General features: G+C 44.2%; 1 protein-coding gene across 3 annotated transcripts in view; it reads right to left on the bottom strand.

Annotated features, from left to right (window-relative positions):
* Positions 1-23220, bottom strand: part of KAT6A (lysine acetyltransferase 6A) — a 49396-nt gene that overhangs the window by 13120 nt on the left and 13056 nt on the right. For all 3 annotated transcript variants that reach the window (XM_059730625.1, XM_059730627.1, XM_059730626.1), the window contains exons 4-14: positions 18249-18357; positions 16102-16217; positions 15750-15831; positions 14770-14905; positions 12861-13171; positions 11484-11602; positions 6766-6881; positions 5220-5361; positions 4629-4790; positions 3463-3556; positions 189-420 (exon numbers count right to left, since the gene is read on the bottom strand). In XM_059730625.1, the coding sequence (XP_059586608.1) occupies positions 189-420; positions 3463-3556; positions 4629-4790; positions 5220-5361; positions 6766-6881; positions 11484-11602; positions 12861-13171; positions 14770-14905; positions 15750-15831; positions 16102-16217; positions 18249-18357 (1619 nt within the window). The remainder of the gene's footprint in view (positions 1-188; positions 421-3462; positions 3557-4628; positions 4791-5219; positions 5362-6765; positions 6882-11483; positions 11603-12860; positions 13172-14769; positions 14906-15749; positions 15832-16101; positions 16218-18248; positions 18358-23220) is intronic.

Genomic DNA, 23220 nt, shown 5'->3' with positions numbered 1-23220 from the left:
AGACACTCTCTGATTATCTCTGGACCAAGGCAAAAGCTTTCTTTACTGTCCAAGCACTTGGAGCTGGTCTCCCAGGAGAGTAGCTGTGGAGACATTTGAGCAGGAAGGCATACGCACAGTCCTCCCAGCAGTGCTATTCAAGAGGATCTGGGTCCTCGTCTGGGAAGCAGTTGGGCCACTATACTCACTGGTCACTACGGAAGTCAAGCATTCGTAGGTGGTGCAAGGTGGACGTGATGTCTTGAGGGCAGATTCCAGTCAGTTTGCTTAACTTCTTGATGCTTAATTGCTTGTCACGGTGATGATAAAGGCACTCCAGTATTACACTTTTCCAATAAGCCATGTATGAGAGACGGCCCAGATCAGACAGTGGCTTTTCTGGTGACCCTGCTTGACCTTCGCGCTTTGAAAGCAGATAGCCTAAGGAAACACAGAGTAACTTGTCACGAGGACTACATGATGCAGCTACCAACTTTTCCACCCTAGCCCAAGCCAAGCTCATAAAGGAGCTTCTATGGTGGCATTCTTCCCACACAGGGTTGAAAGTATTTGAAAGACGGATAACCCGCATTCCAAGAGACACTGAATAACTGGCCAAGCTTCTTCCACCGTTAACTTTTACTGTCCTAGAATGCATTCAGAAATCGGTAGGCCACATCCTACTTATGCTACCATTCATGTGCTGGTGCCACTAGATGGCACCAAGGGCAGCTATCCATGTGCCCAACGCCTGCTCCGATGTGTTCTAATTAGAACACTCCAGCAGCCTTGGCATCACATGCATTCAGGGTCCCCGCATTTCAAAATGGCAGCAGGGGTGCTTTAGTTAAAACTTGTCGGAAGAGCTTTAGTTAAAGCATCCCTGCCACTATTTTGAAGCACAGGATGCTGAATACATGACACGCTGAGGGTGTTTTAATTACAGCAGCTCCCGAACGCTTCCCCCTCCCTCCCCACCCACCCCAGAGCACATGTAAAGATGCCCCAAGTGCCTAACTAGAAAAAGTAAAGACAGAGTGAAAGCAGACTGGAGCAGACCTGTGGGTACTGAGCATGAAGAACAGATACCAGAATTTTCAAACCTAACTATACTGGAGGTGAGAGCACACCAAAGATGCTATCATGAGATATGCGAGGATGGGAATTTATATAGAGCATAAGGAGGTGAACAGTTAAACAATTAGTTGCTTAACCGATAAGCCCAGCGATAACTGGTTCTAGCCAACCGGTTATTGTTTAGCAGGGGTGCAGTCTGACAGGGAAGGGTAGCCACACGCTGCCCCTGCAGGAACAGGAAAGTGGCAGGCCAGGCAGGAGGGAGGGAGGAAGGAGGGGAGGATTAGTACCTATGCTAGGCTCCATGGGACCTTGGTGCAGACGCTTGCAGCTTCCTTGCCACAAGCAGCCTGGGGTCCAGGCAGGCCCCAGCTGCCTGCCATAGAGCCTGGGCTGCTCAAGGCAGGCAGTGGGGATGCTGTAAGCAGCTGCCCCAGGATCCGCAGAGTTTAGTAAAGCGGGCAATTATTTGGGCCTGAGGACCACATAGAGAGTTTTGGTGAGCTGTCCCAAACCAGGTCAGCACCCCCACCCCACAAAAACTCCCTAAATGGCTCTCCTCCATGCTGGGCTGGGTGGCTGGGATGCCGCCGTGGGCTGGTGGGGAGCAGCATCCAGGAATGGGACGGGCAGGCAGGGCCAGGATCTTGGGGCAGTGACAACACAGGCTGAAGGCAGAGCTTTCTGTTCCCTGCATGCTCCCGTAACGGGTGATGGTTCTGCTGGCAGGAGCATGTGGGCAGTGGATTGCAGTTCTATCCTGGGTCCCAGCCGTGAGCCGTCAATGCCCCCAGATCCTGGCCGCAGCCACCACACTTCTGGAAGCAGCTCCCCACCTGCCCAGGTCCTGGCTGGTCTCCCTGGAGACCCCAGGATCGCTGGGCAGTGACAGCACGAGGCCATAGTCCAGGGCTCAGGGCACAGCAGCGATCTGCTCCTGGCATGCCACTGCCCATGGAATCAGTGCCATTGTTGTAGAGATATGCAGGTAGTGGACTGTGGGTCTGCCCTGACCCCCAGCCCCACAATCCCAGTCCTAGGCCTGCCCACCCATACCCCTCCCAGATGTCACTCTCCATCAACCCATGGCCCCATCCTAGCCACTTGGCAGGACACCCTGCCCACGTGGGTCCCACCCCGGCGGTACAAGGCAGATGTGCCAGGGTGCTTGGGCAGCTGGTGTGGGTCTGGTGGTTGCCCCTGGGAAGTGGAGTCTGGCTGCCCTAGCGCCCCAGCCCTGCTGTGTGCCCAGGAACAGTGGGACCAGCCCCTGGGCCAGGACTGGCCAAGGGACCGGCCACAGCTGGGACAAAATCCCTTGGCAGCTAGATCCGGTGGGCTGTATTTTGCCCACCCCTGTATTAAGTACTAGTTCCCCCATCCGCTCTCACCTGTCCTGGGGCTGCTGTAATGATTAATCATTTAACTGGTGTAATTACAAGAGGTTAAATTGATATTTTAATTAATCAGTACTTACATCCCTAATAGAGCATCAACTACTCTTTGGCAACTGCCCGTGTGCATACTGTTACCCCAAGACAAATAAAAGTGTAAGCTACACGGTCAGCTTTCACAGACCTCAGGGTACAAGCATGCATGTGGGTAGCTACCACTGAGTAGCTCAGGTACTATAAAACTCCTCCCTTCATTTACCTCATGATAACTTGCTCATGTGCCCATGCCCTGGCATTTTTATACCAGCATGCCTCTCTCTGTGGACACTAGCTCCAGAATTAGCATGTTCACAGGGGAAGTGATACAGGTAAAACAAGAGTAGTATCTCAATTACACTGAGATAGCTCCGCTGGTAAGCTGCCCTTTGCAGGCATGTCCCTGATGGGCATCCAGGTACTGACCAATATGCAGGGTGCATTCCCATTTGAGTTTGCAACTGTTGCTCAGGAGAAAGCTTGAGTTGATGGCAAATGCAAACACAGACTTCAACTGCAAAACTGGCAGAAGCTTGCAATCTATGTGCAGGTGTTTTTATGACCAAATCAAAAGCTCAAACAAACTACTAGCAGCACCTGTTTTACAAATGATCTGACACTTAATTTGGCAGTCGGCAGCTTCCATAGGTAGTTTTGTTTTTTTCTGAAAAAAACAACTGTATGAGCAGGGAAAGCTTCTGCCAGGAGGTCTGTGCTGGTGCAACTTCACAGTTTTTAGCATGAGGCATTTGTGGGACTCAGAGGGAGAATAATTAATTTGCTTCCCACTAGAACAGAGAGCAGCTCTCAAGTTTGGAGGGCTTCACGTGCTCCAGAATCTGCTTGTTCCGAGAACCATTTAGCACAGGAAAATTACTAGAAGCCTGCATGTTTCCCCCCTGATTCAGTCCTTTCTTAAAAACACGAGGAGATGAACCAATATGAAAAGGTGAAAAAATGAGAAAACAATTCTTACTGAAGTCAATGAGGAACCTGCCATAGCCCTTACGCTGGTACTGGGGGAGAATCATTATACAGGAAACATTGTACTTCTGTTGGCAATGCTTCTCCTGGTAGAGGAAAGAGAAACAGACTTTCAAAACAATGGACTGCTTAGACAGAAAAGGAGCCACTGCGTAAGAGCTAGTAATTAACCCTGAACTAAAGACCAAAAATGAAAGCCATGCTCACAGCTCCTGGGGGACTTCAATGCACATCAGCAAAGGAAAGTCTCCAATGAGAGAAGGTGGAACAGTATCAAATCATTGTCATGGCCATTAAAACCACCACCTTAAGTGAATGAAAAGAATGAGAGAGGCACCTGCTACTTTCTTCCTCTTAGAAACAACACAAGAGATACAAATCTCAGGAGGAGGAATCTCAGTCTTCACTAATCTTTCAAAAGTGCACAAATGGAGGTGGTAAGCAGGCTGGACTAGATTTTTTATTTGCCAGCTACTGGTGCAAATCTCAAGTGATTCAATATTCACGGTACTAGGACATGCACCCAAAATCCAGTCTAATGTGTGCTGGACGTGGGAAGAAAAAGCATGGATTAGTCATCAGAGGTTTTTGCTGGGTTTATTTTTTGCCATGGTTGCTCTGACGGCTGGATGGCAAGCAAAACAACTACTGCTGGAGAAAGAGAGACTCAGAGTCTTTAAAACAGGGCTGTTTGAAAGTCAAGGTCTTTTAAGCATCACTAAGATCTCTGCATTCCCAGCATGAAAATTAAAAGGTTCGAAATGAGATGCAACTTGCAGATCAAGCAAAGATTGTATCTGGTTAGGAAGCACTCAGATAGCTCTGTTCTGGCAACAATAATGTTTACTTCATAAACGGTTCTACCTATCACCACCAAGGGAATAGGAAGTCATCTAAAACTTCTCCCTTTGAGCTGCTAACTGCAGCACAAGTTCCTTTGAGGATAGGCTCTCTTCAACAATATTAAAAGGTAACTTAGCTTTATTAGTTGCTGCAGGCCTCTGAATTTCTCTTATCTAGAGTCTTTGGCAAGAAATATACCCCTTCCTTGCAACTGAGAGACTTTTTTTTTTTTTGACAACACTGTATCCCAGATGGGCACAGACAAGGCACAGCATTATGTCTGAATGTAAGTTTATTCCACACTAAAATACTTACCTTGGAGAAGTAGCCAACAAGGTGGCAGCCCTTGACATCATTCTGTGTCAGCACATAGAAGAGAAATGGTTCCACATCATAATAAAGCGTCTTATGGTCCAAGAAAAGCTTTGCCAGCAAGCACAAGTTCTGGCAGTAAATGGTACTGACATTGCCATCAACCTTACAGAAATGGACAAAAAATGACATCACTATCATTACCACAATAATCTGATTCTGTTGGTATCTCACATTGGTCTAACCCTCAAACACTAAAGAAAAGGCTACCAGATCAAAAGATTAAAACAGACGGGGTATAATGGAAGACTGCATTCTGTTCTACTAGTCAGCCAGAAGCAGAAACTACAACTTATTTTCTGAAGAGTAACACGTGTTTAGGAAGAACATGTTTTTAATATAGATTAGTTTAATAATCTACTCCCAGCCTCAGCGCTATTAACAGAGAGCTATTGTTCAGTTCTTCACTCTTTACAGAGTCAAATCATTCTGGATATGTGAATGACCAAGTTATGTATCTAAATGGTTCAAAAGCAGGAGCATCACCCCTTGAAGTCCTGAAAGCAGTAGCTACGAGCCACTGTTCTAACTTACCTCAAAAACTGAAATATTATTCTTTCTGTAGATTTCATTGGCTGGAGGATGAAACCAGCCACATTTTTTCATGTGCTGCTGGAGGATAGTTCTGCTTTTCATATACTTTAAACAGAATTCGCAAAGATACAACTTAGGCAGCCTGTAAGCAAAGGTAAAAGATCATCAGAATCTACATGTGCATTGTGATTTTCTTCATAACGGCCAAAGTATGAAACTTTCCGGTGCTGTTAAAAATGTTTAAGGGAAAGGATATCATGATGAAAGCAGCCTTAATAAATAGTCAACTTCCAGGTATGTAGGCATATAGATTTTATTAACAGCACACTATTTGCTTATACTGCTATGAATATACATTCTACATCTATTCAGTGCCCTAAATAATGAATGAGCTCTGCTGAACTATGAAATGATACTTCAGGGAAAGGGCATGAATCAATTAAAATACTTGTGAAATCTTACAAGGAGAAGTTTTGTACTAGGGAGTGACAAGATGTGTTAGATGAAGGTTTCCTACATTTTCCCCATCTTTAATCTCTTAAAGCCTTGCCTGCTCAAGCCATTCACTCCAGTGTGGCGGGTGATGATGAGTCTAGCTTTTATTTAATTTGTTACATAGTCCAGTTGCAGTACAAATGATACATTTAATCAATCTAGTGCATGTGATAATTAAGAGTTTCGTTTTTAAAGCAACCCAACTTGTCCCGTGAGCTAGTAGGAGAGATTTTTCTGTGGTTTTTTGCTTTGAGGCTCTGTCTGAAGATGGTTCACATTCTAACTGACGTCCTATTCAACGCTGGGGGTGCTTGTGGCTTAGACAGCCTACAAGGTTATCGCTATGTAGAAAATAACATCAAAGCAGCCAAACACAAGTTTCTCTTTCTTACATGGCAGCTGCAGGTGGTGAAGAAAAGACTTGGCATATTAATATTTGGTAAAAATGAGGCAATAAACTGATTAAAAAACAGCATTTGAGAACTACAGTAATTTAGGTATGATTCATATAGCACAAGTGCAACAAAACTCTTCTCAGCAATTTTGTCTGCTTACCACTTTTTACATCTCCTTCAAGAATAAGTACTGCCATTTCAAGCCTGAATTCAGATTTTATAACAAAGACCACATCCGCTCAGTCTGTACTGCTCATTATTAATATCATGATGTATGCTAAAATTAAAAAGCGGGTAAGACCACAAAGCCAAGCTCTCCAGTCAGCTAGGATAGCATGCTACTAATCACTTAGCTCATGGGCTCTCTCATTTCGTAACCCAAAATCTCATTTTCTGCCCACTTGTAGCACCGCACCTTCTGAACACTTTTTGAATATTTGTAGTATACAGGTATTGTTACAAAGCTTATGAATCCTGAGGCTAAGGAGACTCCAAGGCACTCGTTCCCTTATTTATCATAAAGGGCATTTGGAATGTCTAGGAGCGCTTTGTGCACTAAATTCAAGTTGAATAAGTCCAGGATTTCTACACCTACCAGAGTATAATAATCCCATGAACGGTAACCTGGAATGAAGGGGAGGGTTTGCACAACATACCTTGAGTATTCCTGTGGATATGGGGAGGAGTACCAGGTTTGGATTTCATACTTCCCGAACTCGATGACAGAGGGGCAGCGGACTTGTGGATCAGGGGGACCCGTCACCCCTACTTTCTGTGCAAGAAAAATGTGTGTGTGAGTTTCCAAATCCCAAACTTTATCAAAGTCAGGATTCCTGGCTGGGAGAAACAGGTATCTACTTAGCCTGCTTTCATTTCTTCAAATTTAGAGAGGTAAGTAGGGAGATGCAGACACCTCCTTTTAATGCTACCACCAATATCTCACTCTTTGTGCAGGGCAACCAGTTTATAAAAGGGAGAGCTAGCAAACTTCTTCATGTCAATCCAGGCAGCAGCCCCAGACACTCGCAGAACAATCACTCTCATCTTCTTTAAATCTATATGCGTTTACATGCCTATGACCTTAGCATATTAGCAGAGCAACAGGTAAACTGCGCTCTCAGCTTCAGGAGATACAGCATTTATCTAGTCAATGAAACAGTGAGTACCACAGAAGTGACATGCACTGCGATAGCATAAAAAGCTTGCAAAGAATCCTCATCACTGGTTTCAAGGTTACAGGATCATTGTCAATGGATTCAAGGAATTTTAAAACCAGCACTGCTAGCTAGTCCCATGAGAAACAAGTTTGGAAAACAGGGTTCCAAGCTCCAGCAAAAGCTTCTATATGTAGTGACCTTGGAGATTAGTTGACTGCGGTATTTTAACACAATTCCCAGAACACGTGTGCAGACCTTTCATCAAGAATAAACATGGAGTTTTATTTAAATCACATTCACCCATTGTTTTGTACCAGCGTGGGCACAAGGTTACAGAAAAAGCAACTCTTCTCCTGGCAGACAAGGTTCCTTGGGTGAATTTGATATCTTTTATTAGACCAACCCAAATAGTTGGAGAATAGTTATTAAGCAAGCTTTCGAGTTCAAAAACCCTTCCTCAGGCTAAGGAAGTTTCAGCAGTTGGTGTGTGCTCTTCCTGGATGGAATGAAAAAGTCTAATAAAAGATATCAAATTCACCCAAGGAACCTTGTCTGCCTATGTCCTTAGACCAACACGGCTACAACCTACACCCCTGCAACTCTTCTCCTGGCGCTTTCTAGAGAAGTATCTCTTAACATTTAAAGGCAGTACAAATAAAATCCATACCAGGAATTAACAGTAATCTCCTGGTTTGACTCCTACGTCTCATAAGGCTACCTCAGACTAACTCTCCCAAATTGTCTTGGTGACTTTGGGCAGGTTCCCTAGCTTATATTTCAGTACTTGGTCCTTTTCCTCTTCCAAACTCCTACAGCCATATCCTTGTCCAAATTTGCTGGCAAACATATTGCCCAAGACATGAGGCTTGGAATATGGGAACTACACACCCTGCTTTAATATTTTTTTTTTTTTTAAATTTTTTTTTTACAATCTTACTGTCCAAGACCACTCTCCAATGGAAAGCTCTGGCATGCACAGTTAACATCAAATGTTTCCCATTGACTTTCCGCTGTCACGTGACTGAGCTTGGAGTGCGGGGCTATTAATAACTGAAACCACTTCTCACTTAGGTGGTCTGGTACTGGGGTGAAGAGTGCCAGTGAAGTGCCTATAAATAGCTGTATCCCAACAAAATGGAACAGCTACAAACATCCTGATCCATGGGTTACGGCTTGAGGTGGTGATATCCCAGATCCAGAGATTTCCATTTCATATAATAGGTGCAGGAGGAGGAAGGCTTAGAGTCTCTCTCGTCAGCATCCTGGACACACATTTTAACAGCAAATATCAAGATACAGGAGCCTCCTGCCTCAAAGGTTTATCCAAGAGCAAATAGATCCCTCAGTACCAGGAGCATGTTGCTCATACCACCTTCCATTCTTATCCAAGATGACAAAACAGAAGGAAAAGCTTGTCAGAGGCTGACCAAAGAACTTCAAATGTTATAACTGAGTCACTGTATGCGATCCCAAGTTCAACTACTTGGAAAAATGGTTCTTTGCTGAAGCTCGCTGATTGATTCCCTAGGCCCCTCTCTCCTTTAGCAGGAGGCCTGGGGATTTGTCTCGAGTTCCCTAATGGGAAGGGAGCAAGATAAAGAAGCCAGTTTATCTTAGTTTGAACTGTAGAGCAGCTTTTAACAAAAGACAAAATACCCACTCAAGCTGGATTAAAACCATCTTTGATGCTAAAAGCTTATGCCAGGATTAGGACCCCATGATGAAATCAAAGCACAATCACCTGACACTTCAGAATAGATGAGCACAATGTGAGAATTTCACCTGTTGCCAGAAGCCATATTACCATGAGACTGCTTTATGAAAGGAACAGAGAGCTCCTTATGTCTTTGCAATCCACACTGAAGCATCTCTTGCACCACAACTTTAAAAGGAATCGCTAGTCTCACCCAGGACAACCAAACCGCTTGCCTTGTCTTCACAGCTTGCAGGAACGCCACCATGCTGGCGACCAGCACAGGCACTCCCCCCTCCCCCCCCCCGGCAAAATTCAAAGAGGAAGAATAAAGAGTAATATGCACCTGTGGCAATGCCTTCTGTGTCTGCGCCCTTCTCTCCGTGATCAGCCTCTCCTCCAAATGAATGCCCAATGAAAAAGTAGAGACCCAACTCCAGTACAGCTGCTTGCACATCACAGTGGCCAGGAGAAAACCGTGGCACAGAGACTTGCTGAACAACTCCTAAGCTGGCTGTGGTCTGCCCCTACACTATTTTGTTCTCACGCACTTGCATACTCAGTTGCTTCCCCTCTGCTCACTCGAAGCCTTCGCTACTTTCCTCTGCTTGTGCATTTCCGTTTGCTCAGGTGCAGCCTTTAGCTCAGCACTACAGTACACATGTAGTTTGCAGCAGCTGCATCTCAACCCTGCTTTAACCCAATCCCTGCCAAAGTCAACCAGACACTTCAGTTTAAAAGTGCACATTTGTCTTCACTAGATTATTTCAACAGATTAACTCTAGAATACATATTATCAAAAGGTGTTTCCTGTTCATACCACTTCTGGTCAGAAATGTATGCTTATTAGTTACATTTCTGTCCAGCCTCTTGTAAGCTTAATTCTAGATTTTCGCTTATCTAAGCCAACATTCTCTGCAAAGGCTAGTCACTGCAGCGTTTTATTAGAGGTGGTTTTCTTACTTTAATTATTCATGTGACAAGGTAAATAATAAGAAATCTTTTATAGCATGGTTACGTATATACCCGATTTGGAAGGGTTAATAGTTCACTTTGCATTTGTCTGGTTTATCACATGCTGCAGTTTAGTTCAGTTTTATCACAATTCATTATTCATTAACCCTCTTTGTATACAGTGCCTATATTTAGGCTGGTTTCAGTCCAATTACTATGGTACAACAAAGGTAAACAAATACAAGCCAAAACACCTGGAGAAAGAGGAACAAGCTACCCAAGGATAGTTATCTTAAGGATAGAAAGAAGCACCGGTCAAAAGACAGATACCTGAACTATGCTCAGAAGAAACAGGTTATTCACTTTGTTCACCAGTACTTTTGTGCTCAGGCCCTGTGATCTGCCAGGTCACTGCACTTTGAGCCACCTCAACATACAGCAATGTAAAAACACAGATGAACAGATGACGTCCATCCATCCAAAACATCCTACGATCTTTTGCTTCAGCCCTCCGCTTCCCCAGTGCAACCCACAGTGACAGTTTGCTGCTCCTATCTGATCTTTGCCTAAAACAGTGTAAGCTACTTCTGGTGGAGATCTGTTCTTTCAGTTTATCTGTAAGCTGCTGCAAACACCAAGTGATGCTAAGGCAGTAATAATAGTTTCATTATAGTTACCTGCTGACAGGCTGAATAGACAGGCAGGTAGAACAGAACTAACTCCGCAGGAGACCTTATTCAAGTCAGGTGGGCAGGGCAAGACCCAGAGAACATGTGGTTGGGTTTTCTGTTGCCAAAGGCACCCATTTCAAAAACTTTCCATGTTCTGAAGATAAGGATATGCAAAAAAATGCTCCAAAAAAGTTCATGAATGCTCTAACAAGGTTAGAGCAGATTTAGAGTATGAAACAGCCATTACTTATTCTTGATGTCGTTTGTGGACTCCCTTGCACACTCAGACTGACCCCAAATACCTAAAAATGTCATGATTAAGTCCAATATCTCAAGTAGATCCTAACTCAGGATCTAAGGATCTCTCCTTTCCAGGAGCATAAAGTTTCACTTTCCAGTACAACACGATTCTGAAATAAAACATTTTTTTCTTTTAAAAAAGCTGCCATTAACTACTATAATTGAATCGTGACAGTTGTGGCCTTTGAACCAGTATCGGATTATTGTGTTGTGTTGGGTTTTCTTCATTGGAAAATCTGAGCAATTCCCACATTTAGGCAGAGGAAAACTTTCTCTTGTAGGCTGCTGTTATATGTGTTAGTGGGCAGAGGGCACGTTAGGTGGTCAAAGTGCAAGACACGCAATAGTATAATGCATGATTTTAGTGCACAAACCTCTGCTTTCCATGAATATTTGCAGTTGGTAATGCAAATCAGCAACCGGTTTCAGTCTTCCTGAATCAGCTACCCACTGCTATCAATTTTCTCAGTCAATGGGGACAGGGACCATTAGTTGCTGACAGACTGATGCACCAGTAGGAGTCTTTTTTATCCATGTTTCCACATACTGCACAGGCTTAAACTTTCCCAGAAAGTTTCTTTCTGAGAAACTGACTTTACCTGCAGTGCTTGCTCCTGAATGTCTCGGAACAACTCCATATCTTTCTCAGTCAGGACTTCCTGGCTCCCAAAAAACCGATCCTCATTTTCCTGTTTTCCATCCCAGCTATCCTGATTGTCTGTAAATGAGAAAGAAAGTCCTTATTGATCCTTAGCAAAGAACAAGTGTTCTTTCCTCCATTAAAAAGAAATCGTCATCTACCTTGAATCAATTTGCCACTAAGGTGGTGGTAAACTTTTGTCTGGACTTGCAAAGGAAGAGACTGTTCTGGATTGGTGGCCCAGAATGAACTAATACAAATACTCTGGCTCTGGTTGGTCTCTGAAGCTTTACACATTGCTCTGATGATATGCACACCACAAAGACTTAAAAGAAGTCATTGCATATAGCTTATTGCTGTTTTTCTGAGCAACAGAAGTCCCAGTCACCTAAACCTGGATTCTCTCTACCTCACTCAATACAGACTAGGATATTCATGCACCAACCACTGGAAGCAATCCCCGCCCTTATGAAGGATCCGAGCGTGAAAAGTAAGGCTTGCGCTCTGCAGAGAACACCTTTTTCCTACTACTTTCTACAAGAGAAACCCCCTTGACTCCATGGAGCCAACACATTCTTCCTGCAGCGTGCAAGTGTACTTTTCTGCAGCATATCAGTTCACGTCTAGCTGAAGGCTTGCTTGAGAACGGTGAAGATGACTGCCCTGTGTTCCATCCTACAAACATTAACTTGCCATTTATCCAACTACAGTCAACTTGCCTAATGTTCATAATGCCTTAAGAGTAGTTACTTCCTGCATGGTATTGCCAAACATTATTACACATCACTTGAATAATGTAGTTTAAGCAGGTAGTCAGCGGCTGACAGTCTCATTGGTTTCTGGTGCTTTAGAAACGAAAACCTTACTGGAGGCATAATACAGGTAATCATCCAGCGAGACTGAAAAGAAGGTGCAGGCTCACAAACTTTGCAAAGATGGACTGCACCCTCTAGCTGGAAAAGAGCCAGCTTGAAACCTTAACCAAGTTAATGGTCTCCAGAGTGCCATCTAGTGGCAAGCAGGAAAGAACCAGGACAAAGCTGGCCCTGCCATGCTTCAGAGCACTCCAACCCCCTCTGAACATGGCCTATGAACACAGGTGTCAAATCTTTCAGCCTTGATGTGGTTGTTTTTAATTGCTTGCCCCCTCTCCTCATCTCCACCTCACTATTCAGAAGGACCCAAGAAGCGAATCCCTCCCTGCATGAGCTTCAACCCACAATTCCTCCCGCTGAACATGGCACCCCAAGTTACTCACTCCCTCCAAACAATACTAGACATTTTCTTTGGATTAAACGAGGATACTTTTACTGGCAAGGGAACCACTCTTTTTTACCTGTGGGCCATTCTGAAGTGCTAGATTTCCTGCTGCCTTTTTTCCTGATCCTATATTGCTGAGAATAGTCCACCACTTCCCCTCGAGCTTTCCGTCCATCAGGGGAAGGGGTGAAGAATTTGGTAAGGCCATCAATGAGCCCTTTGGTTTTCTTGTTTAATTTCAAGGTGGTGCTTCCATCTCGGCAGAAGTCCAGGCCATCCGTCTGTTCCAGATACCCTCCTTCTGCTGCTGACTGACTGGAGAGCGCGATCTTGCGTTTCCGACCCCGACCTGGGCCAGTTCGAACTTTACTGAAGGGACCTTTTGATCTGAAAATCACAAGTGAGAAAGGGGTGGTCAGCAAGGTTGTCGAGAAGGAGAGATTTATGTGAGTTTTAACTGGTTTGGTATCTATCTAGCATGCCAACCACACAGAGCCTAGACAACAACTGCAGCATAAGAAAAGAGGTGGGCTCAGTCCTGCGTACTCCACAGCAGACTGGGCCTAAGCTCCACTGCAAAATTACAGGACTATCCCTGCTCGCTGGAAATGTCATGGCCAATACATTTAAATACAACAAATGAAACATGGAACTTGGGTACATGGCCAATAGGCAGAACTGGATGGTCACTTTACTGTTAAATCCAATGAATGAATACTCAAATTCCCAGCAAACCAGTGTCAAATGGTTAGGACTGACAGGTAAGGGCTGTGGAGCGTGCATATTTAACTGACTGTGTGTGTTGCGATGATCTCAATGAGAGAATTCAGACTACCAATATCAACACTGTCATCCTTTAGAATCAGACTTAAAAAACCCATTGTGATGATTAGGGCAATTTGCACTTTGCAGAGATATTGCGCTGTTTGCTGACTTGGAAAGACAAACGGAATCAATTGATGCTTTCCTTTTCAGAAGTTTTACTTTGCAAATTCACAAACAAACAGGACTCTTAAAAGCAAGTCTGGAGTCTGTGTACAACTTGAGGCATGGACTAGATTTTGCAACACTCTGAAGCCAAAACGTGAAATACACGGAACAGTGGTGACAATGCAGGAACAGTCAGCCGTCCTTCTACCCACACAGATGATATATCAATCTTATTTAATCCAAGGTGTTGAAAAGCTCCCCGCTACAGGAAGGTAAAGACGCAGATCCTTCCTCCGCTGGCTCCAACAGTAGAATCCCTTGAAGATCCTCAAAAGATGTTTACAATATTCCTTCGCTGTGTCAGTGTGGGGGATCAATCTTTTTTTAACTCACACTAGTACTGCTTCAGGACTTCAGAGTTGAGAAAGCACAGCAACAGAGACTTGCTACAAACTGGCAAAGTCAGTCCAAGGCGTGGTCTTTACTGCCACGTACTTAATTACAGTAAAAGGACACAATATAGGGACAAAGCAGCACTACACAGGCACCCTCACTGGATACAGTACTCCTGAGGAAACCAATCCAGCACAGAAAAGCATGAAACTGTGTGTTGTGCAGAGATGTCTTTCTTCAGGAAATCATCCCATAGAGAACAGAGAATATACTGATCTCCTGAAGGAGCCCCAGGTAGCTTACACTTTGGGCATTTTTACATGTGCTTTGGGCCATGGCACGGGGCGCTTTAATTAGCAAGTTACACTAATTAAAAGTGCCCACATGTCATGTGTGATGGCGTTCTTGCGCTGAAAAAAACAGCGGTGGAGCGCTTTGAACTAAAGCTCATCAAATGTGTTTTATTTCAAAATGCCCTGCCGCCAGTTTCTCAGCACGGGGACTGATACACGCGATGCGGAAGGCTGCCGGAGCGCAATTTCCATGCTCCAGCAGACACTATTAAATCAAGTCTGCATGGAAGCGCTGGATTTCCAGCGCGTTGAAGCAGGCTCCTCGCATGTCTATAGGAGCCCTTTCTTTTCCTCTTTCAAATGACTTACGCTGCATTCTGGTTCTTTAACCTATTTTTGGGACGTCCTATTGGATTGGCATAGCGCCGTTTTATCTGTGCTGCTTTCTTGTGTAGAAGCTTTCTTCCTTTCTTCCGTGGCCGACATATCTGACATATCCACATACCTGAAAGATACAAGTCCCATCAGAAAATGGAAAAAAAGGACAGGTCAAAAAGAAAGGCCCCTTCCACGAGTATGAGAAACAGTCTGACAGGCTCCAACTACTGTAATATGTTAAGAAGGGCACTTACTTGTCCAAGCACTCTAAATGCAAAGCCTGCTTTGCTGGCAAGCTCTCCTGCCAGACAGGCTCTTTCAGCAAGTTTTTAAATGCATGCTTTTACATGTATGCTTAAGTGTGTCACTGTACCCAACAACAGGTTATCAGAAGAGAAGAATAATGCACAAGGATAACCCATTTAACGAATTCCTACTTTGCTTAAGGACAGTGTCTCCAGAGTAGATGGAGACATCTCCACACAACTCAAGAAAACTCTGGCATACTCCTTGCCACAGCCAGTTCTTATCCCAAAAGGCACATAAATTTAGCTTCCATTCCAGAGGTGCTACTAGCTGCTCAAATAGAAATACCTGCCATTACTTCATGGACCACCTGCCAGTCTCCTCTATCTCCACAAACCTACTCCTTCAACTGCATAAAAGTCAATTCTGCTAAACTAGAACCATCAGCCCCATCCCCTCAGACCTCTGAAAGGTTTGGAAGCCCTTCTTAAAACACTCTGATCCTTCATACTGGAAGCAGGAAAGGAAGAAAATGTTGGTCCATAAAATGTGTGTGTTCTTCTCAACCTACAAAGCAGGTTTAAGGCTTCTAAAACCTGGAAAATGGTGATGCACTGAACAAATGTGGGGAAAGACAACGTGAATTTCCTGATAGGTAGGCATTTTCTATTCACTCATTTCCTCCAGCATCCTTTTAATCCCCTCTGATTAGACAGACCCCTCACCTTTCGGCATCCTGGTGAGAGGTGGGTCACAGCACTCCATGTGAAAGCCCCTGTCGCATGAGTCACAAAACAGCATGTTATCCTGTGGAAGACAGACAGCTCTGGTAAACCTCACACTGCAAGACTGCAGCAGGCTCTGTTCTCACTTAGTCACTGGGCCCAGAAAAGCCACGTCAAGTTCCCAAACAAACATACAATAGTACTGGTCCCACTATATACGCCACTAAATCCCACTATATAGGCCCAAATAAGTCAAGCAGAAGCAGCAACTACTTGGTCAGCCAAGATTTAGCAGACCATGTTTCACAGAACTGAAACCCAGCCCAGGCACTTCATTATTTGAAGTACTCACTGCATTTTTGCCCTGATCTCGACAGGAGCTGCACGTTTTGCATTCAATGCACTGCCATCGCAAGGCTTTCACTCGAACTGTCAGCTCTGGAGAGAATTTCAAACAGGACGGATGACCTGTTGAAGAAGGACAAAACAACCCCAAGTGAAACCATTCCTGCTGAAGTCAGTACTCATGGATGCATGTGGAAGAAGAGGAGGTATAATCAGTCATATCTCACATGCAGGTTCTCAGTCACCCAGGTGCTCCTTGTATTTCATAAGTCTTGCCAGTACTTGGAGCTCTTGCTCATACTTATTTACAGCACAGAAATAGAGATAAAATCTGGCAGCCACTTTCCCTTTTGAACATTTATGGACAGCACTGAAGACATTTGGGGGCAATGTTTAATGCTCTCCCATGGAAACAGGCAAGCTGAGCTGTTTATATTAAATTTTGAACAAGAACAGGTGAGTCTGGTGCAAGGTTTCTACTGAAAGTCAGTGTTTCTGACAGCATTTTCTGCAGTCATGTGGAAGTGCATGAAGTTATAGAGACACGTGTAAGAGGCTTTGCATTGCTATATATTACTTGAGCTGAAGCAGCACCTAAGGTCTCCAGTCATGGATCATGGTTCCATTGTGAGCAATCTGCGAACATATAATGAAAACTATTCCTAAGAGATCAATGGGCGTGGTAAAAACCAGTGCAAGCCGTTTTGTTCAGTGGGAGAGCTGATCCAAGACTGTGGGTTACATGAGGTGAAGGCAAGCAAGGGGACACATGGCCATCAGGTCAGATGAGTCATCACCTTGGAAGCTGAAGTGGGCGAGTGCCAGAGGTAGAAATCAGAAGGAGTAGGAGAGAGAGGGGCTTTGACTTCTTAAACCTTTATTATACAAATATTAGAAACAAATGATGAAAGTGTAAAGGTATATGGCCCTCCCAGGGGCCAAGTATGAAACACTTGTCAGAGACAAAAAACATCATGACTCCAGAACTGAAACTCCCTCCCTCACGTCCCTCATGGGGTTAAACATGTAGGACCTGCTGTCCCCAGAGATGGAGAGAAACCTGGATCCAGGAGCTGAAATCAGAGAGGAAGTAGGGAGATGATGCAGAGTGGGGGTAGGTGACAGCAGTAGGGAACAAGATGCAGCAAGGCCCATATTCAAGAGGTAGATGGACATAAATAACAAGACACATACAACATTCAAGTACTGAGCAGTGCATTAATAAATAGCAAAGAAATGGGATTCACTTTATGACAGTATATAAATTAGGCAAAACAAAGTAAACTCTCAGTGCAGTGAGTGACAAAGGCTAATCATAACATTATTAATTAGTGAGCTTCTCAGTGTGACATCAGCAGCAAGACCAGAAGAACATGACTGTACAAGTCTATTCCTCTGCTGGGCTGAGGCTTTTTAGCCTGGCTTTACCTTCCTCAGCTCAGGTAGGAGGAGGACCAGGCTGGGAGCATAGACAATGATAATGAATATCACAGAAGAGCCAGGGTTTGTTTCCATCCCATTTCATTTCTCCTAAAGCCTCTGAGACCTTGCTTCAGATTTCTACGCCTATGACTGATTAGAGATGCCATATATTATTATATTAAGAGCCACGCATTAGAAGGCAGTTTCGAAAGCACGTCAGGCCCTCCATTTGAGATCCATCAACTCATGAATCCATAAGACGAGCCAGATTTAGCAGAATCAGGGACTGCCAACATTATGCAAAGTGGCTCTCAGACTCCATCAGTTACTATCATTCACAGCTGTTGAGTCAATCTTGGGTGGTTCCTAGTTCTGCCCCCAGCAGCTTCCTCACAGAGGTGTCTCTGCAAACCCTGGGTCAGTGTGGTCAGGGCAGCTCCTTCAGCAAAGGCTGTCAGCACATGCCAACCTACTCTTCAGAACTGGAGCAAAGGATGATAAAACTGGTCGTGCGGCAACTTGCTTTTGAAGACGTTCACCAAGGGCTGACAGAACTACATGTGTACCAAATTAACCTCAACCTGTCCCACAAGCTGAAGATGCAGAAGGATCAAGCCGCCAAATCTAACTGGTCCCCAAAACAGAGAGCGCCCAGGGGATGTTCCACTAGACATCACACTCTTCTTCCCAGCTACACACTTGTTCCCAAGAGAACTGTAAATGGTCACCTACCGCTGTTGCCACAGTCAGCACAAGAGATGAGCTCCTCGGGTTTCTTCTCCCGGTTTTGTTCTTTCGTACCAAGGCAGAAACTGCAGATTGGGATTGGTTCAGCAACCGGCTGAGGGGAAAAAGCAAATAGCAATTCATCCATCAATCCACCCGTCACCTTCTGTCCACATATGCAAACCAAAGAACAGATTACACAGCATGCAAGGGAAAAGTTGCACCTGAGACCCGTGCCTTTAAGAATTCATTTAAAACTAATGTCTAATGAAAACCAGAAGGAACAGTAAAGTACCCCAAAATTGAAAAATGTGAAAACGCTAAACCTTCAGGGTTCTTGTTAGCATAAAGTCTCCAGAATAGCCTAGCTCAGGGGTTGGCAACATTTTTGAGCAGAGTGCCAAAAAACACCCGCAACCCCAAATAGTAAGATGTTGGTGTGCCAGGGGTGGATGGCAAAAGAGCCAAAATGGGCCCAATCCTTGTTGTGGCAGTGCAGCCCCAACCCCTTTCCTGCTGTGTGTCCCGAAGCATGCATGCCAAGCCAAATGCCTTTGCATGCCATGTTCTGGCACCCATGCTGGAGGCTGCCTACCCTGGCGTAGCTTATTGCTATTTGCACAGCAGTAATATAACTGGTTGTCTTTCCTGTCCACCAGTGCAGGCTTCAGTTCACAGCGCTCACTACACACGGACTGAGCCGTATTCTTTGAAGTGTCCGCCAGATGGAGCCACTCCAGACAAGTACAGCAGACATTTCTTATGCTGCATCTTAGGGACAGAAACAAATCTGGACAGCAGGACACAGAGTGACCGCTTCAAACCTTGTTTCCCTCCATCCCCACTGCCCCCTTCCAAGCTCTTGTATGAAGCCAACCTCTCAGGTTAACTCAGGAAAGATTTTAAGAAAAGCCCAGTGAAAAAAATTCTCACGGGCAGATTGAGCCAGGAGATTTCCTTCCCTTTCCTCCATTCAGGTAAGGCACAGTAAGCAAGGCACTGATCTATCCACCCTTGGACACGACAGTACCGAAGGGGAAAAAACAACCTGTGCACGGAGCCATTTTCCTCATTTGGGACTGGGAGAGGAGAATGACACTAGGCACACACAAATCTCTTTTCTTCATTCCTGCCTAGGCGCAGGATGCCAGTCATTGAGTATCCTGTTATCCTGGATAGTCCGAAACCTCTCAAACAGTAAGGGATTTCTTGATCAGAAAGGAGCGAGGCATATAAGGGAAGGAAAAAAGCCCCACACACTGCAGAAACAATGGTTGGCAACAGGCACCCGACTGGACATGGCATTGAATAACGAGACTCTAGTCGTCAGTGTTTTACTGACCAGATGGTATCCGTGTCTCCACGCGTAAAACTGATAGTTACATTCCTGCATAGTCAATATTACAAATTTTTGATTCATGCACAATGAGGAGCCAAAGTGCTGTTAATGCTCTTGTGTTTAATCTTTGAGTTAAATCCTATTTTGCAGAAGCAGCACAGCTAGAAAACAGATCAAGAATGACATCCAAATTGTGAAATGTGATTTTTTTTATTAGGATAGCAAGTTTCAAAGGTGGCAGGAAAACACCAGCTCAAAAAGCAGAACTTCAGCAACTTAAGAGCACACATGAATTTGTTCTGACCATAAAACTGCTTTGTTACAATAAAGCAGAGACAAAAGTACTGATCTAAAAAGTGCAACAGCTTATTCTGCAACAAACCCAAGTCTCACTCTCTCACATATCTCAACAAAACTACATTGGTTTCTGTCTAGTAAAGTGTAATTTCTATAGGACTAAGATGATAAAAGAATGATTTCACATGCCTCAAAATATGCCTGAAGGATTTCCAATCTTCTCTTGAAAGACAGGAACGTTCAAGTCTCACTAAGCTGTCACCTGGAAATATGAACTGCTAATGCATCTTATATGGAAACAGGTCACTACTCTGTACAATGTCAAAAGAAAGTGGAGGTGCAGTTAAATAGCCAGCAGACTCCCCACTCACTGTAGCACCAGGAAACGTGCATATGCAACAGAGCAGTATCCAGCCAGTACCAGATAAAGACACAAGGAGCCGCAGATGAGCACTGTCTATGGTTCTGAGGATTCTAATATGTATTATGCTAATATTTAAGAATTATGCCAAAGTAGTTTGAAAGAGCTGTATTTAATGAAACATAAAGTATCAAGAGAGTACAAAGTGATTTACAGACAAGAGAGGCAATTATATCCCTGATGCTCCCACTGTCAAGCAGCGATTCCCCAACCACTGGTCATGATCTGAAGTGATATTGGCAGCATTTACAAGTGAGATCACAGGCCCCACAAAAATTACATTGCAGCACTCTGGCTTCCACTGGAGGTGAGATTACCCATGGCTGTTTCAAAGAGACCACATAAAGGCAAGGGAATTAAGTGACAAGCATAATGTGTGGCGTTCCATGTCATACCCCTCTCTGCGGTCAGCTCCACGAGCACGAACCCCACAGCATGTACAATAACCCAATAACATCCAATTAGCCTGTGCATATGCAGAGGTCCAGGCCTGCAAACCTAATTACAGAACTAGATTTATGCCCGTTCTCTCTTGCACACTAAAGCGCCACACACAGAAGACTTGATTCGTGGTCCTGTGCATGTTATAGATGTGGTCACAGACCATCTTAGATAAAATGACCACAAGCTGATTCAATTTGAACTCAATTGCTAACTAAGGTTTTTGATTTCAAAGGAAAAGTTTGAAAAAAAAAATCAGGATAAGTAGTTTGTGAACTAAACTAGACTGACAGTTCAGTGGCTTTCTTTGAAAAGAAAACTGACTTTTTATACAAGGGCAATGCGGTAGGTGTCATTGTCTGGGCTTTGGCAAAATACTCTGCAACAAGGGAAGTGTCAGTTAAGTTGAAGACGACAGGGTTTGTAAAAGGAAAGGTAAGGAACTGGCTAAGGGACAGACAAGTTTATGCTAAATGTAGGTTCCTCGGAGAGTTCCAAAGACTGGATTTTGGACTGGTCTGTCATGTTTTCACTAATGACTCTGGCACAAACTGTAGGAGCACGCTAATGAAATTTACTGACAACACCGAGCTTGGTGCGCTGTCAGTGCAGGAAAGACTGAGGCATCGTGCAGGAAGATCTGGATGACCTTGAGGGCTGGAGAAATACAGCACTACACAGTGCAAGGCCATGCACCTAAGGGCTACAAAAATGTCTTCTCCAAGCTGACAGTGCATCAGTTGGAAACTGTCAAGGAAGAGAAAATTCAGGCTTTATCAGGTGATCACATGATGACTGTCAGGCAGTAGTGGGATGCAGCTTCGAAAAATTCAGATGCAATCTCAGGATGTTTTCTGAGTAGAGAGGAGGAAGTACTAATGCCAGTGTACAAGGAATTGGTAAGAGATTGTCTCATTTCGGTCACCTGTGTTCAGAGAACGGCTGTTAGGGTGTTCAAGGAAATGACAGAGCCTATCCTGCAAAAGCCTGAAAGAACCTGGTCTGTGTGGCTTAACAAAGGCCAAAAAGGGATAAGCTCTGAGATAAGCGTTTTTCTTTTTTAAAAAAAAAAAAAAGAAAAGAAAACTTGTTTCTGACTACCTGAAGTTTTCAATGCATCATACTAACTAACGTAGCTACATTTCAGAAACTGAGAGGATGACTGAATGTGGCACCTGGAGTAACTAGGGGCAAAGAAGAAAGGTGTAGTTCAGAGGGCAAGTGTCTAATCCAAAAACGGTTGGATGGTGCAAGGCATGTTGCAGTGAGTGTACTTCATTAGATTGGAACAGTGAACTCATGTTATTGGAATGGATAACTGACTTACGCATTATAGTTTCCCCCAAATAATCATTTCTTTTCTGCAGCCTGGAGAGGAGGGAATAGCTCTCTCTTCACTGAAAATGAGTTTACTCAGCACACTTGTCCTCAACCAACAGCCAATGCTGGATAATTGGATAAGCCAATTTGGCCACCCTGTTATGTTACTTATCAAAGCAACCAACTAGCTGGAAAAAAAGAGTGCTAGCACTTCCTTAACACAGCAGCAGACTATTTCATACATCCTACATCTGCAGGAAGTTGATGTGCGGTTACCTTATTCCAAAAGAATTTTTAAAAAGTCACAGCACTATTAAAAACCTGGACTCATCTTTCTTTATCTGTGCGCTTCTCTTGCTATGATCCAGCTCCTTCTCCTTGACTACCGTCCTCTAAGTTAAGGGTCTATGAAATCAGCACTCTTTGGAAGACAGCAGGATGGATTGCTTGTACACAGCAAGAGGTTTTCTTTCACAATCGGAAGGCTTCGTTTCTGTTACCTCTTAGAAACAAATACTAAAAATGCGCTTTTATAAGCCCAATCAACTCCAATTGTTGTTATTAATATTTCACATTATAAAACAGTTTGAATGTTAGAGGGGTTACAGCGAGTCTCGATTAAGAGGGTGAGCAGCCTGTGTCGAAGACAGAGTTATAGTAAGGATGGAGAGTTCTCGCTGCTGGTGTGTTTGTTCAGCAAAGAAAATCCTGGCAAGTGAAGAATACGTGCACACAATGAGAGATCCGGGAAAACAAGACTGGAAGCAGCCAACTCCGCTTCATGCTGGAGATTGTTGGCAGACATTCAACTCCTTCTGCTGTTTTTCTCGCAAGCACATCTATCTATGTAATGTCACCAGATCCAGAGAGGGGAGGGAGCCAGAGTGAAAGAGAGCGACAGTGTTTTACAGGCTGCCAGCCTCTCAGCACATGCTGTTACTATACAAAGGATGTCTAGAAAGCCAACGTGCTGTAAGATTCAAAGACTGCACCCCCCTCCTGAAGACAACTGCAGAGAAGAGAACTGCCTCTGGAAGGGAGAAAAGCCTTTAATTAAAGACTTGAATTTCAGCCAGTGACTCAGTTCGGCAACTCCCAGAATTCATGGAGGAAAAAAAAAATATCCATCCTCTAAACCTACAGGAAAAAAAGCCCTCCTG

The sequence above is a fragment of the Alligator mississippiensis genome, chromosome 7, assembly GCF_030867095.1.
Source record: "Alligator mississippiensis isolate rAllMis1 chromosome 7, rAllMis1, whole genome shotgun sequence".
Lineage (NCBI taxonomy): Eukaryota > Metazoa > Chordata > Crocodylia > Alligatoridae > Alligator > Alligator mississippiensis.
Note: the sequence above shows the minus strand (reverse complement) of the source record. Positions and strands in the feature narration are given on the sequence as shown.